This window comes from Myodes glareolus, chromosome 11, assembly GCF_982192425.1.
Source record: "Myodes glareolus chromosome 11, mMyoGla1.1, whole genome shotgun sequence".
Lineage (NCBI taxonomy): Eukaryota > Metazoa > Chordata > Mammalia > Rodentia > Cricetidae > Myodes > Myodes glareolus.
This window is the reverse complement of record NC_142036.1, coordinates 68,481,092-68,496,577: the sequence shown is the minus strand read 5'-3', so window position 1 is coordinate 68,496,577 and position 15,486 is coordinate 68,481,092. Positions and strand designations below refer to the sequence as shown.

General features: G+C 41.6%; 1 protein-coding gene across 7 annotated transcripts in view; it reads right to left on the bottom strand.

The window, feature by feature from the left end:
• Ralgapa1 (Ral GTPase activating protein catalytic subunit alpha 1) overlaps window positions 1–13,548 on the bottom strand; it is a 217,023-nt gene extending 203,475 nt beyond the window's left edge. For 2 of the 7 annotated variants that reach the window (XM_085697620.2, XM_085697618.2), the window contains exon 1: window positions 13,048–13,548. In XM_085697620.2, the coding sequence (XP_085553746.1) occupies window positions 13,048–13,153 (106 nt within the window). In that variant the 5' untranslated portion in view covers window positions 13,154–13,548. The remainder of the gene's footprint in view (window positions 1–13,047) is intronic. The other 5 variants (XM_085697619.2, XM_087911799.1, XM_085697622.2 and 2 more) reach the window with 4 other exon arrangements.
• Window positions 13,549–15,486: the final 1,938 nt, after the last annotated feature.

Sequence of the window (15,486 nt, the reverse complement as noted above, 5' to 3'; positions counted from 1 at the left end):
CTAGTTCAAGACCGGCCTGAGTAATATAGTTAAATACCCTAATTCAAAATACAAAACATCCAATCAAAGCTTTTCATGGAAAAAATGATTAGCCAGATGATTTCCAAATACATATGGTAGAGAGGAAAAAGACAAAACAGCCAAGAAACTGCTCTTAGCTTTCTATGACTTCAAGAAATCACAGCCCAAAACATCAAAGGTTATTCTTTCAAACAGACCTAATGCCCCGAGTCTGAAATCAATGGGCTAAAATCAAGGCACTAGCAGTGCCACTGTCTTCCTGCAGACGCTGCAGAGAAGAACCAGTCCATCCTGCCTGCACCACCTTCTAGAACCATTTGCCATTCATCTAGCGGCCACATAACTCCAATCTTCAAGATCAGTATCTTGAAATTTCCACTAGCTCTGTCTTTGTATCAGCCTTCTTCTCTCCGGGTCTACCAATAGGTCAGTTAACTGTAATACACGATGTGGGTAAAAGTAAGGGACTGGTGTACTTTAAAGCTAATATTTCACTTGCTTCTAAAGATGAGTTTTATAAAAGCCGAATGTTATAAACAAGATAATAAAAATGTCTTTCAGTGGGAGAAATTATCTGTTAATCCCTGCCATAATGGCATAAACATTTTTCAGTTAATGCCCTAGATATATGTGTGTCTTTGCCTGTACATTTTTCAGCTAATGCCCTGGATGTGGGTGTGGGTGTGTAAACGTATGTGTGCATACACGTTTGCTTGTTCTTCTACGTTATACAGCACAGACTTCAGATTCTGAATCAAAATCTTTTACATGGGTATTTAAACAATCCCAGCTTTCTTTCTGATCAGAATACTAACTTCTATGATTTTTTTCTACCACTGCCAATTGAACATTCACAAAACAGTTTTGCTCTCCTCATACTCCTCATGTATCCACTCAAGAACTGAACAGTATTTACTGAGCACCCTAGTATAGGGCAAGTCACCACACTGAATTTAGGGATATAAAAAGATAGTTCTGTGCTCAGGAAACACTTGAGGCATTCCTTAGGTATGGAAATAATATTGTCACCCAAAAATCTAAAAATTACTAGAGATAAACAAGCAGTGTATGAAAGCCTCACGTCAGCTCCTATGTTGACCTAATCAGAAAGGCTTTACAGAAGCTATGTATAGCATCTCCCCCTGAAATTTGCAAAAGTAGAAACTTCAGATGGTAAAGGTAATTGAAAGACAGACTGGTACAGGGACAGTGCAATGACTTCTGGTTCGACACTACAGTGTAACACGCCAGAGTTGTAACTAGGGGAAACAGGTAGGCAATGAATGTGGTAGAAAAGATCTCAAGATGCTTGAATGTAACATGAGGGCTGGCTTGTTGGGGTATCTGTCCCACCCAGTACCCCACAATTGGCAAGCCACAAAGAAAAATCACATACAGGACTCCATAAGATTATAAACTGATTGGCCCATTAGGTCAGGCTTCTTGTTAACTCTTATAACTTATGTTACCCCATTATCCTTATCTACATTAGCCACATGGCTCTGTACCTTTCTCAGCTGGGCAAATTACATGCTGCCTCTTCGGTGGTCTGCGCAGAACTGGCGGAGGGAGCTTCCTAGAATACTCCCAGTCTCTTTGCTCCACCTCTACTTCCTGTCTGACTTTCCTGCCTATACTGCATGCCTGGCCAATCAGCGTTTTATTAAAATATGATTGACAGAATACAGATAATTCTCCCGCATCACTTGAAGGAGTCTTTTAAGGGCAGATTCTGCTTTTGAGATTAGGAAGCACATCCAAGCTAAAGCCTGGAGTGTGAAGGAAGTCATCAACAGGACATACAGGGGCATCTGAAGCCAAGGCAATTTAATCAAAGATTATATATAGGTACTGAAACAAGACTTGTAAAGAGAACACTGTAAGCACTAACACTGGAGGGAAGATCTGGCTAGAGAAACAAGTCTGCAAAAGTGTGATCAATGAAATGAACTGACCATGATGGTGCCTCCCCAGCACAGGCAGGGTAGGGGGAGTAAGGGATCCAGGGGGTCTGAGGCCAGCCTGGTTTGATATAGTGAGTTCCAAGATAGCTATGGCCACAGAGAAACCCTGTCTCAAAAAAAAAAACTAAAGAGAGAGAGAGAGAGAGAGAGAGAGAGAGAGAGAGAGAGACCAGAGGTAGAGAACTCAAGAACCACTGAGAAAGTAACATGTATCTCAAATCATGGGGTACTTTCAGATGAATGCAAAGGTGACTCAGAAGCTTAAGAGCAATAAGACAAATACAGGACACTGGCTTCCTCACGCATGGGAAAAGAATGCCATTCATCAAAGAAATCTACTATCAGAGAGAACTGGGATTCAGATGAGTTAAGTGAGTTTTAACAGAATAAAGTACCACTACATTCCTTTGCTTTTTATGAATCCACTATATCACTCAGCCGGAATGGTAAGGTCAGATAATTTGATTGTTTAAATACAAGCTAAACATTCTGAACTTCATCTTCCTACAATGGGGAGCCATGAAAGATTTAAGAACAGTTGGTGTGGCATACTTAGTAATGTGCTATAGAAAGTTCAGTAAGGGAAAAAGATCTTCATAGGGAAACCAACTAGTAAACTGCTACAAAGTATTAAGCAAAAGAAAATAAACATTTTAATTTTAAAAATGATAGAACAGTCGAACCTGAGCAAGCTGGGGCTGGGGCGAAAGTTTAGCTGGTAAAGTGCTGCCACACAAGTATGGGGGTTGTAGTTTGGATCCCCAAAGCCCATGTAAAAAGCCAGGGACTATGCACTTCAATTCCAAAGCTGAAAGTCAGAGACAGGAGGATCCCTAGGGTGTTTTGTTTTGTTTTTGTTTTTGTAAGCCAGTAGAGTCAATCAGTGAGCTCCAAGCCAAATTAGAGACCCTAACTCAAAATTAAATAAGGAGAAACACTTGAGATATCTTTCATTGACCTCTGACCTCCATATGTACACATATGCACATACACATACATGTGCCCCAATCCACCCACACACAAACAAAAAGATCAATATTTAGCTGAAGATGTAATGTAAAGATGTCCCACACAGACCAGGCATGGTGGCACATTCCTTTAATCCCAGAAGCATCAGTAAAAGGTCTCTGTGAATTTAATATGGTCTACATAGTGAGCTCCAAGATAGCCAGGATTACATAGAGAGACCTTGTCTCAAAGGGTGGGAGGGAGGCCCATATATTTCAAATTCTGAGGTCTCAATATAAATTTACCATTTTCTATCTATTATTAAAGATTCATGCCAATTGGAGGAAGGTGATATCACTTACAGAAACATAAATACTAATCAGCTATTCTATTATTTTCTCCAAGATCTGTTTCTATTGTATGAATACTTCAACAAAGGTACTATATGATAAATATATGAGTGCACACACATGACATATGTAAATTTTAAATTCAACTTAAAAAAATTTCATGGTGCAATGCTAGCACCTGAAAGGACAAGGCAGGGATATCTTAAACTCTAGGCAAGTGAGTGAAACAGAGACAGAAATGAAGAAAAGGAAGGCTTTAGCCAAAAACAAAGACACCAGAGACTTGTAACATGACCTTCCTCTTTTCACCTGAGTCACCAAGAAATTTAAGAACAGAACTCAATGACTTATAGTTGTAATCGGCTCATCTCTAACCTGATGATGTTTCTCTTCTTCACCTGGTGACTACTGAGTTGTTCTTTCTCTAATTATTCACACTACACTTTATTCATTGCTTACTAGGATACAATACAATCCTTAATAAATGAAATACTAGCACAAAATGGCTTACTATATTTAAAACAGCTTGTTCTAGTAAGCACATTAACTAGAATTATGGTTTGAATCTTTCTATGTTTCGAAAGCTTGGTATCCAGCTAATGGTGCTATTTTTGGAGAGGTTCTAGAAACATAAATGGTAGAGCAGAGCTGAGGAAAGTAAATCACTGCAGATAGATCCTTACAAGTACATTATCCCCAGGCTGCTTCCTGATCACCGTGTGTGAACAGTTGCCCTCTGCCACGGGCTACCAACTGCATCCAAGAAGCTCAATGACCTCCACATCAAAAAAATATAAAGATAATCTAATGGCTCACAACCAATAAGAAAGGAAAAGAAAATCTTTAAAACAGCCAAAGGAAAAGAAAAGATATGTTGCATACAGAATAGGATCCAGATGAAAAAAGATTCATCAGAAACATTGTAAGCAAGGAGATAGTGAAGTAAAAATTGTAAAGACTAAGCGGGGGGTGGGGGGGTTGGGGGGGGGGCAATGACGACAAACCCATAAACCTAGGATTCTAAACAGAGCAAAACTATGTTCCAAAAAGTATTAAAGGCAGTCTTTAAAAATAAAGTAGGTTTCATTAGTAGACAATCACCATAGAGGAAATGTTAGTTTTTCAAGCACAAACACAGAATGTTTTGCATAATGCATCTATTACACAGACTAGATATGGTTTCTATGTACGGGATAACAGTACTAGAATGATACTAAACGGAGAAGAGTGTAAGACTCTCTTGTCACCTACAAATGGTACAAAGGCTGGGGTGTGTCTCACTGGCAGAACACCAAGCATGTGTGAAGCTCCAAGTTCTATCCTCAGCCCTGAAACACTTAAAAACCCTACGAAGATAACTATTTGCATAGATAAAATACTATAGCACTGGATTTACAGCACACAGGTAAAGCATAATAACAAAAGCACAAATGTTCAAGTGGGGAAATGGAAGTATACTCTTCGAAGGATCTTAAATGCAAACTGCTGTAATATCACTTAGAGGAGTAGACCCTGACCGGTTTACAGATACAAGCTAAGAACTAAAAAAAAGGGGGGGGAAGAGGGAAGGGGAAGGACAGAAACTAAACAAGCCAAACAGAAAAAAAAAGCAAGATGGCAGACTCAAACTTAATCATATCAATAATCACATTACATGCAATAAACTCTCCATTAAAAGGCAGATTACTAGGGTTCTATTTTTTTAAAAAAAAAAAAAAAGTTCTCACTAGGCATGATGATGGACTCCTGTCATCTCAGCATTTCCGAAGCTGAGGCAGGAAGAGAATTTCAAGTTTCAAGGCCAGCCTGGGCTACACAGTGAATGCCAGGTCAGCCTGTGTCACATAAAAATATGTTGTCTCTAAAGAAAGCATCAACTAACCAGGTGGGGCTGGGGTGTGTAGCTCAGTCAGCAGAGTGCTTGTCTATCTAGAATGCATAAAGCTTTGGTTTGATCCTCAACACATACAGGCATGGGATCACAGGTCTGTAATTTCAGCAACCAGGGGGTGAAGGCAGGAAGATCAGAAATTCAAGATCATTCTCAACTACACAGTGGGTTTAAGGCCAGTCTGGGATACATGAGATACATCTTGTCACATCTATGCACAGCGTGGGTCCTGGAAACAAGACAAAACAATTCACAAACTTTAATGTCATAGTGGATCTAAACCAAAAAGCTATAATACAACTCACAACCTAACCCTTTAAGATACCTAAAGACAGGGGCTGGAGTGAAGGTTCAGCAGTTAAGAGCATTGGCTGCTCTTCAAGAGGACATTGGTTCACTTCCTAGATACCACATAGTAGCTCACAAAAGTTTCTAGCTTGGGTTCTAGTGGATTCAACACTCTTTTAGGCCCCATGAGCACCAGGCATGAACAAAAGGCTGAAGCTGAGGGGCATCCTAGATTAAAACAAGTTTCAGGCCCCTAGTAACTAGGCAACATAGGGAGACTGTTTTTCAGAAGAGGAGGTGAAGAAAAGCTAGCTATTGTAGCTCACACCTGTAACCCCAACACTTGAGCTAAGGGAGAACGAGAGCCATGAGTTCTAGAGCAACCTGAGTTATAAAGTAAATTCAGGCTAGCGGGGGGGGGGGGGGCAGTCTCAAAACAAGAGATTGTGGCTCAGTGAGTAAAGGCACCTGCCACCAAGCCTGAGTTTAATCCTTGAGACCCATATGGTGGTACCATATTGCATATGCACAAAATAACTAGATAAAAATGAGCTTTTTAACTCTACAAAAACAAAACAACACTAATAATAAATCATAGACTGACTGAGGTATAGTTCAATGGTAGAGTACTAATATATTTAAGGCCCTGGTCTCTAATTCCAAGCATCACAAAGAAAAAACTGTAAGAAGGAAAAAACAAAACAAAAAACTAACCCACAATGAGTGTGATTCATAACACGACTAAATGAAAAAAAAAAAGTATAACCTGTAGTAAGCAGAAAACTCCAAAGCTGATTCCTAGTAAAGATCCCCAGAGAAGTAGGCTTGAGGAAAAATTTTCTAAATTTCATATAAAATCTATCTCTTATTTTAAAAAGACAAAAACCAGGACTGGGGAGACAGCTCAATTGGTAAAGTATCATCTGCTGCACAGCACAAGGACTTGAATTTGGATTCCTAGTATCCACAGAAAGCTGGGTGTGGTGGCTCGCATCTGTATCCCTAGCACTGGGGGGTGAAGGGACAGGTAGAATTCAAGAGCTTGCTAGCCAGCTAGCCTCACAATTAGCAAAGTCTGGACTCAGTGAAAGCCCCTGCCTCAAAAATAAATAAATAAATAAATGGATAAATAAATAAATAAAATAAGATAAGATAAGATAAAGAGACACCTAATGTTGCAATGTTGACCTCTGGTCACCATTCATTTGCTCGCTCTCGCTCTGTCTCAGTCTCTGTCTGTCTATCTCTCTCTCTCTTACACACACACACACACACACACACACACACACACACACACACCATTCTCTCTTCTTTCGTGTAAGAAAAAGTTTGCCAAAATTTCCGCATAGAATCAGAATTTCTAAGCAGTTCAAAGCAAGAAGGAAAAGGAGGGACACTACATAGAGCACCAGCATTGGAAAGGGAAACAGAAGAAAACTGAGAGTATTCATCAAGTGAGGGTGGGGGCAGATCTAGAGGTGCAGAGTTGGCTCAGGGAATAAAAAAAGTGGTTGTCTTTCCAGAGGACCTGTAACTCCAGTTCTAGGGGATCCAACGTCCTTTTCTGGCCTCCTCAGATACCAGGCACACAAGTGCATTAACACACATGCAGGCAAAACACACACACACAAACATTTTTGAAGTCTGTATTTCCCTAAACTAACTACAATTAGAAATAAATAACAAGATAATATTGGGGGGGGCTGTTTTTTAGTCGTTTTGTTGTTGTTTTGAGATGAAGTCTTATATCTAGTCCTGGCTGGATTGGAACTCAGAGATTCACCTGCCTCTTCTTTCCAAGAGCTGGGATGGAAGGTGTGTGCCACCACAGCTGCCTAAGACAACATTTTATAAGAGCTTCAAGAGTAGAAAATATTTAGGAGTGAAGTCTCGTCAAAGACCCACAAGATGTTGAAAACAATGCAGCACTGCTGAGACGATTAAAGAAGCCCTAAGGGAAACACACTGGCTCAAGACTTGAAATATTTAAATTGTCTTTATGTTTTCCCAAACTCTTGTCCAGACTCAGAACAGTCCCAATCAAAATCCCAATGGGTTTCTCTTTTGTTTAGAAACTGAAAAACTAATCTTTCATTTTTTTAATGTTATTTTGTGTGTATGGGCATTTTGCCTGCATATGTCTGTGTACTATGTGCATGCTTGGTGCCTTCATAAAAGACCGTAAGCGGGAACTAGATCCCCCCTGGAAGTAGAGTTACAGATACCTATGTACCACCAAGTGGGTTCTGGGAGCTGAATCCAGAACTTCTGGAATAGCCACTGAACCATCTCTCCAGCACCTCTGATTTTTTTGGAGGGTCTCACATTATGTTACTCAGGCTATGCTTGAAGCAGTTGTCACAAATGATCCTCTGGTTTCAGCCTCCTGAACTGCTAGACTACAAACTAGATGAGACTACAGGCATGTGCCACCAGGATGTACTGGATTTAACAAGTTAATCTTAAACTCACATGGAAATACTAAGGGTCTGGCACTTCAAAAGCATAAGCAACAACAAAGAACAACTCTGAAAATGAAGAGAAAAGTTAAAGAACACTAAATAGGTTTCAGGATTTATTTTAGTTACAATAATCAAAATATTGTGGTATTGGCACCAGCACAAATAAAACAGATTCTGAAACAAAACAGTCTAGAAATAGGCCCACACATATTTAGACAAGCAAGTTTCAACAAAAGCACGTGGGTAATTCAGTAAAGCAGGACTTTAACAGAAGTCTGAGAAAGACTAGGGTTGGGAAGCACCCTACAACACACATTACATCACACCTACAAAGCCAAGTAAATTTAGGTTGAATAACAGACCCAAATATAACCTAAAATGCTATCACTTTTAGAAGTATATAAAAATACGTACTTGGGTCAAGCAGTGGTGGCACACATCTTTAATCCCAGCCCTCAGGAGGCAGAGGCGAGTGGATTTCTGTGAGATCAATGCCAGCCTGCTCCTGAGTACTGCACAGTCACGCACCACCTCCACCCAGCTGGCATGTTCCTCACATGTTAAATATACCACTGTCACATGATCCAGCCATTCCATTCCTAGGTATCTCTCCATTCGAAATGAAAAGTCTGTCTATCAATTACACTTTGCAGCAGCTTCACTTGTAATAGCCCCAAACAATCCACACGTTAACTAACAGATGAGCGGAAAGTTGTGGTCTAGTAGACTACAACTCAAGAGTAAAAACACAAAACACTGACATACCCAAGTACAACACAGGTGGATTTCAAAATAATGAGGCTGAGTAAAAGAAAATGGAAAACACTATAAAGTTTCAGTTATCCGCTATATAATCCCATTTATAAAACTCTACAAAATGCAAATGTAGAGAACAGATTGGAACTTGTCCAGGGACGGATAGGAAGGCATAAGTTGAGGAGGAAGGAAAGGAGGAGGGGGAGCATAGAGAAACTTTGGGAGTTTAAGGACATATTATCTTATGTATCTAACTATAGGCTTTTGGTGCTTGGCTTTGATGGCAACAGTAGAGGTTGAGCCCAGGACTTCAGGCATGCTAGACAAGCACTCTTCCACTGACCTACAACCTCAGCCCTCTTTTTTCTGTTTCTTGTGTTGTAGAGAAGGTAACTCCAAGGCCATGCTTTATTACTGAGCTACAAACCCAGCCCCTAGCTATATTTATCTTGTTTGGATATGTCTAATGTTGATTTCATAACCCATGTCAAAATTACTGTACAAACTTTAAATATGTGCAATTTACTGAATGACAACTGTACCTTAATAAAGCTGTTGAAATGACCCAGCAATAATACAGGATTCTCAACCTTTCTAATGCTGAGACTTTTAATAGTTACTAATGTTGTGGTGACCCCCAACCATTAGATTATTTTCACTGCTACTTCATAACTGTAATTTTGCTACTGCTATGAAATGGAATGTAAATATCTGATATGAAGGATATCTGATATGTGACCCCTGTGAAAGGGTTGTAATCCACAGACTGAGAACCATTGCAATAATCTATTCTTAGCTAAATAAGCACTTATATTTTGACTGAACTTCTAACTTGCCACTTTAAGTAGAAGCAAATCAACATTTCCAGAATATGCATAATATATCAAGAACTGTATTAGTCACTTCACATGTGCTAACCTTCCTATCAGCACCTGAGAGCTACTAGCTGTAAAACACAAGTGGGAAGGTAAAAATCCTATCCCCAAACTCTAGAAACCAGACAGGACCTCTTCTCTCTCTCTGCTTAACCCTTCCAGTGCCTACAGACCAAACATGAGACCAGCAATAAACCAAAACCATCAGACGAGTTTTTGTTCTGTTTGTTTTAAGACAGAGTCTCACTATGGTGCCCTGGTACTCCCTATAATAGTGTATTCCAGAGTGTCTTAACTTGTAATTCTCCTGCCTCAGCATTGAAAGTGCAGTACCACACCTAGCTAAAATCTATAAATTTAACTAGAATTTTCACTACAGTGGAAGACTAACACCGGATATTTAAATTTTATGTTTTTATTTAATAATGTTTAAAGTAAAAGAGTCTTTTTGCTTTTTAATAATGTAAGGAATTTAAAAAAAAAGAAAAGTGGGCTTAAGAAGGGACTCAGTTAAGAAACACTGGCTGCTCTTCCAGAGGACCTAGAGGTCCAAGTCCCAGCACCCACACGGCAGCTCACAGCTATCTCTAACTCCACTCCCAGAGTATCCAACACCCTCTTCTGGCTTCTTTGGGCACAAAGCACACATATATTGCGTAGACATACATGAAGGCAGAACATCCATACATATGAAAAATCATTTTTTTTTAATGAAAGCACTAAAGAAGGCATCTCCAAAGACTCAAATGTTGGGCACTCTTCCAGACCTCTGTCCTGTGAGTAGGGATCTATACAAAAGACCACACTAAAGCAGCTGTAGAACAGTGGTGCCCACAGGAGACAGGTCATGTCTGGAAACACTGTTCCTAAGCGGAGTTGCTATTCTATTAGTTGAATGTACATAATTCTCTATAAATACCTGCAATGAACAGCACTTTCGTTGGGTCAAATATGGTTCTATGTAATTAGTCAAGTAAGTAACCAACTTACTAGTTTTCTCATTGTATTTACTTAAACTCCTACTTATTTCCAAAAAGGATTTTTGGCTCTTCCAACACAAAATAGGATACCAACTGGCAGGCCTCTAAGGGTTCAACTTTATTTCTCTCACTCATATTCTTAGAAATCATATTAATCTTATTTTAAATAAAATAACTGTAACCATTTAAAATACAGGATATTTTACTAAATTTAAATATTGAAGCTGAAATATTGCTCAGCAGCAAAATGCCTGCTGGCAAACTTGAGCCCCGGGTTTAATTCCTAGCCCTGAGGCAGAAGCAAAGAACTTAAAACCAAGCTTGAATTTGGGGGATCCATCTTTTAGTATGCATTATGACAAGGTCTCAGAACCTAGTATTCTGACACTCTGGACTTGAATATTGTTGTGACATATTTTTCTGTTCATTCAGCAGTGGCTAGTATTATATATATAATATATATATATAATATATATTATATATATATACACAACTCATCACAGAAAAAGTGTTTCCAGATGTGGTCACTGTCTCTATTGGCAAACTGTGTCTGGTTAAGCACCATGGTTCTACAACGACATTAGTGTGGTCTACTCTCAAGGCACAGGTCTGTAAGAATGTCCAACATCTGAACATCCTGAACGGTGTCTTCCCCAGTAATTACTTTTTAAAAAGAACCCTTAAATAAAGCAAAAAAAAAAGTTTATTTTCTTTTTAAATATTCTATTCTTAAACTGAGGAAGCTAGTTCTACAAAACGTCCAACATGTGGAGCTGTAATACATGTCATGTTTCCCAAGTTAGGACACACACACGGTGTGACACACACACAGTGTGACACACACAGAACCACAGAAACCACACGCCAAAGGAATATAAAGAAACCAATCCTTAATCAACCAAGGCGGTTAATTTAAGAAATCCCAATACCCTGTTGTAACTCAGCTCTTTAGTTCTGCATTTGTGCAGTCCACAGCTCGTCTCCGTGAGTGTCATGTTCCACTCAGTGTCCAGTTTCAAACTGCCATTATTTTGTAATTCACAATGACTTTGTATGTCTCGGTCGTATCTTTTCAGCCAAATCTTGCTTCAATGACAACTCCAGAATGAAAATAAAATGTTAAAAACCTCTACCATGTTTAAATGGTTTACATAAACTGGATTTAATTCCTTTCTCATTATACCAGAGGAATAAGAACTTGAGCTAAAGATACACAGTCATACACATAGGGAGGATGAAAAACAAATCAGACACACAAAATCTGGACTTCATTTGGACTTCGTCAGCTCAGTAGAAACATGGCTTACCTTACGCTTTCTCATTTGTACGGGGGGAAAAAAGGCAATAAGATCTCTGTTTCTAGACAGATTGCAAAGATCTACTATAATAATTCATGTGAAGCCCTTTATTGATGGTTAAGCACCACACAGATGTTGGGTGTTATCAGTGGTGTTGGTCACCACTAAGGAACTATATCCCTGAAACAGACACACCACTAAATATGTCAGTCATTTTCCAAAACGGGCAGTCATTGAGAAGGAGGCTTAAGAGGATAAACTTTGATTTAGAATCCAGGCATCTGGGCTCTGGGCTCTAACCTCAGTTATGCTATTAATCTATACATGAACTCTGGCCAACTTAACTTTTCATCTCGAATTTCTTCATCAAAAAAAAAAAAGTACAGAACCAAAAGTTCCATAAGTACATAATTCAGCCCTCATCAGCGTTATCTATGACTAAGAATCCAAAACCCTCATTTAACATTATATCCCAAGCTCATCTCGGTTCGATCTTTGGAAAAACTGAAGTTGAAGACGGCTGACGACGGCTGACAGCAAGAAAAATTTTAATGAAAACTGAATTGTGTACAGTTGTCGCGAATCTTGTTCTCTATATTTAGTTTTTCCTTCTAAAGGACAACAAATGAACTGGGTGTGTTGAGAGTAGGGCGGGTTCCTTTCCCACAAGCTTCAGGAACCACCCACTTCCCAAAGAGGTGTAACTGCTTCCTCCAGGCCCTCACCTGCCAAAAAAACTTGAAAGACTAGGGGTTCTACTGCCCGAGCGAGCAGTTTGCTTTCCTTTCCACTTGGGTGGGGATGGCAGTAGTCATCTAGCAAACACACCCTCTAAACACCATTACCCACAACACCAAGTGTCCCTGAAGTCTCATCAAGGACTTAAGTTTCTAGCCTGACGCTCATTGTTTGGTTTTTCGGTTTTTTAGAAAAAGAATTTAGACCACGAACTCAAACGTGGGTCCCTCTGTGTCGGTGCTGCTTGGTTTGTGCCAACTGCCAAGCTGCCCCTTCCCTCGCCGCCCGCCCGCCCTCCCGCGCGTGGGCACAGGCGCCGCCGGCCCTCACCCCCGACCGCGCCAGGTCGCGAGGGCGAATCCCGGAGTTCGCTCGCTCGCTCGCAGGGTGACCGGCCGGGCAGCGAGGCCGAGGCGTCGCCACTCCCACCCACCCACCCCTCACCCCCCGCGCCCCCGGCTCGCTCGTCTCCTCACCGATGACGATGCGCAGGTGCTTGAGGCGGGTCAGCGCGTCCTTCTTGGTGTCCAGCACCTTCTGGGTGGACTTCTTCACGTCCCCGTGAGGCTTCTTAGAGAACATCCTGAGGCCGCCGCGGCCCCTCCCGGCCGGGTGCCCCCGGCCGAGCGCAGGCGGTGGGCGGGGAAGAGGCTTAGCCGCGGCGGCTCATGCGCTCCCCGGCCGCGCGGGCCCCGCTGCCAGGCCCGCCTCGCGCCGCCCCCGCCGCCGCTGCACGGAACCTGCGGCTCCGGCTCCAATATGGCGGATCCGCCCCGCGCGCTGCAGCGACGAGGAGACGCTGAGCGGGGGCCGCCGCCCAGGCCGCGGCCCGGGCCCCACAGCCGCGGAGATGGAGCGCTCCGCCGCGGCGCCACTCCTCGCTTCCCTGAGGCCCCCTTAAGGTTGAAGCTTCTCCTGCAGCTTCAACCGCGCAGAGGCCCAAACCCAGTCGTGTGGGGATGGAGTTTCACGACGCTGCCGTCGGTGGCGAACGGTCCCCCTGGCAACCGCCTTCTGACGTCAAGTGCTCGTGACGTCATGCTAGCGTGAGCTCATGCCTGCCGCTATAAATAATCTCTTGCTTTCCTGTGTTCGCACAAAAGGAGAAGAGCAAGAAAGTTATGAGGGTGTTCTTTACCGTGCGCTCGCTGTAAACGGCAGTTCCTAGAGTTTTGTTTTGAAAAGGTCTTTCATCTCCACTCTTTAAATTGCGCCTAGTAACTTAAACATCAAAGCAGATGGGCAAGGCCAGCTTATTGCCAGCGCTGAAGCCTTGGGTGTGATGTCATCTCACTTTCTAATTTGGATTCTTCCTGTGTTTTGCAAACTATTCACTTTCTAATTTGGATTCTCCCTGTGTTTTGCAAAATAATACAAAATGTACTGTGCTTTAGAGATGCGCAGGCGTGTGGGACATCCTTTTCCTTTAAATTACCGTGCAACTGGATAGCTAGGGCTACGGCTTGCTGGTGATCTCCAGTACCAAAAAATAGACATAAATTAATTAAATGTCTTGTACAAGTAAATGAGTCCCACCATGTATCAGAGAGAAAAATTAAGAAATCTGGATGATCGTAAGGGAAATAGCTTCTGAAGTACTCAGGTAAATCCAAAGAAAAATGTGTAGAGTCCAAGTAGAACAATTAGCTGTGTGCTGTCCTGTTGTCCCAGCATTTGGGAGGTGAAACAAAATTGAAGACCAAGCTCAGCTACATTAGACCATATCTCTAAACCAAAACAAAACAGAAAATAGAGGAAAATGAAAATATGAATAACAATCACAGGATTATATACCTCTTGCTTGACAGCATTTTACAGAGTAATCTTTCTGTACACTTTGAAGATGTGTCTTTGCCAACGCACCTTCTGATTGGCTTAATAAAAAAGCTGACTCCGCCTACAAATGTCTTTCTCATAACCCGTCCCTAGTGCCTAGGCACCTACTGATCTGCCTTCTGTCACTCGGAATTCGTATTTGTTAAAGGTTCTTATTTGTATTTTTTAAGAGATTTTTAAATATTTATTTTTATTTATTTATTTGGATTTCTCGTGATGCCTGGCTGTCCTGTCCTGGACTCTCTATAGACTCGTCTGGCCTCAAACTCAGAGATCTGCCTGCCTCTGACTTCTGAGTGATAGGATTAAAGGTGTGTACAACCACTGTCCAGCACATACATTTATTTACTTATTCATTTTGATGTTTTGCCTGCATGTATGTTTGTGTGAGGGTGCTGGATCCCCTGGAACTGGAGTTACAGACAGCTGTGAGCGGCCATGTGGGTGCTGGGAATTGAACCCAGGTCCTCAGGAAGAGCAGCCAGTGCTCTTAACTACTGAGTCAATTTGTTTTCATTTTAAATTCTTTCTCTCTCTCTCTCTCTCTCTCTCTCTCTCTCTCTCTCTCTCTCTGTCCCTCCCTCCCTCTCTCCCTCCCTCCCTCCTCCTCCTCCTCCTTCTTCCTCTCTCTCTCTCTCTCTCTCTCTCTCTCTCTCTCTCTCTCTTTCTCTGTGCGTGTGCCTGCATACATGAGTGCAGGTGTCCTTTGAGGCTAGAGTGTCAGATACCTTGAAGCCGTATATTCAGGCAGTTGTGAGCCACCCAGCCTCGGTGCTGGAAATCAAACTTGGGTCCTCTGCAAGAGCTTATGCTCCCTTAACCCCTGGGCATCTCTCCAGCTCCCTTCTTTTCAAGTTTTACATAAAATCTATGGAATGCTATTTTTTCATCTAGCTTCCTTCCTTTGTAAATATTAAAACATGAGCTGGGTGGTGATGGTGCATGCTTTCAATCCTGATACTCTAGAGGCAGAAGCAGGTGGATCTCTGTGAGTTCAAGACCAGCCTGGTCTACAGAGCGAGTTCTGGGACAGGCTCCAAAGCTATACAGAGAAACTCTGATTTGAAAAACATATATAC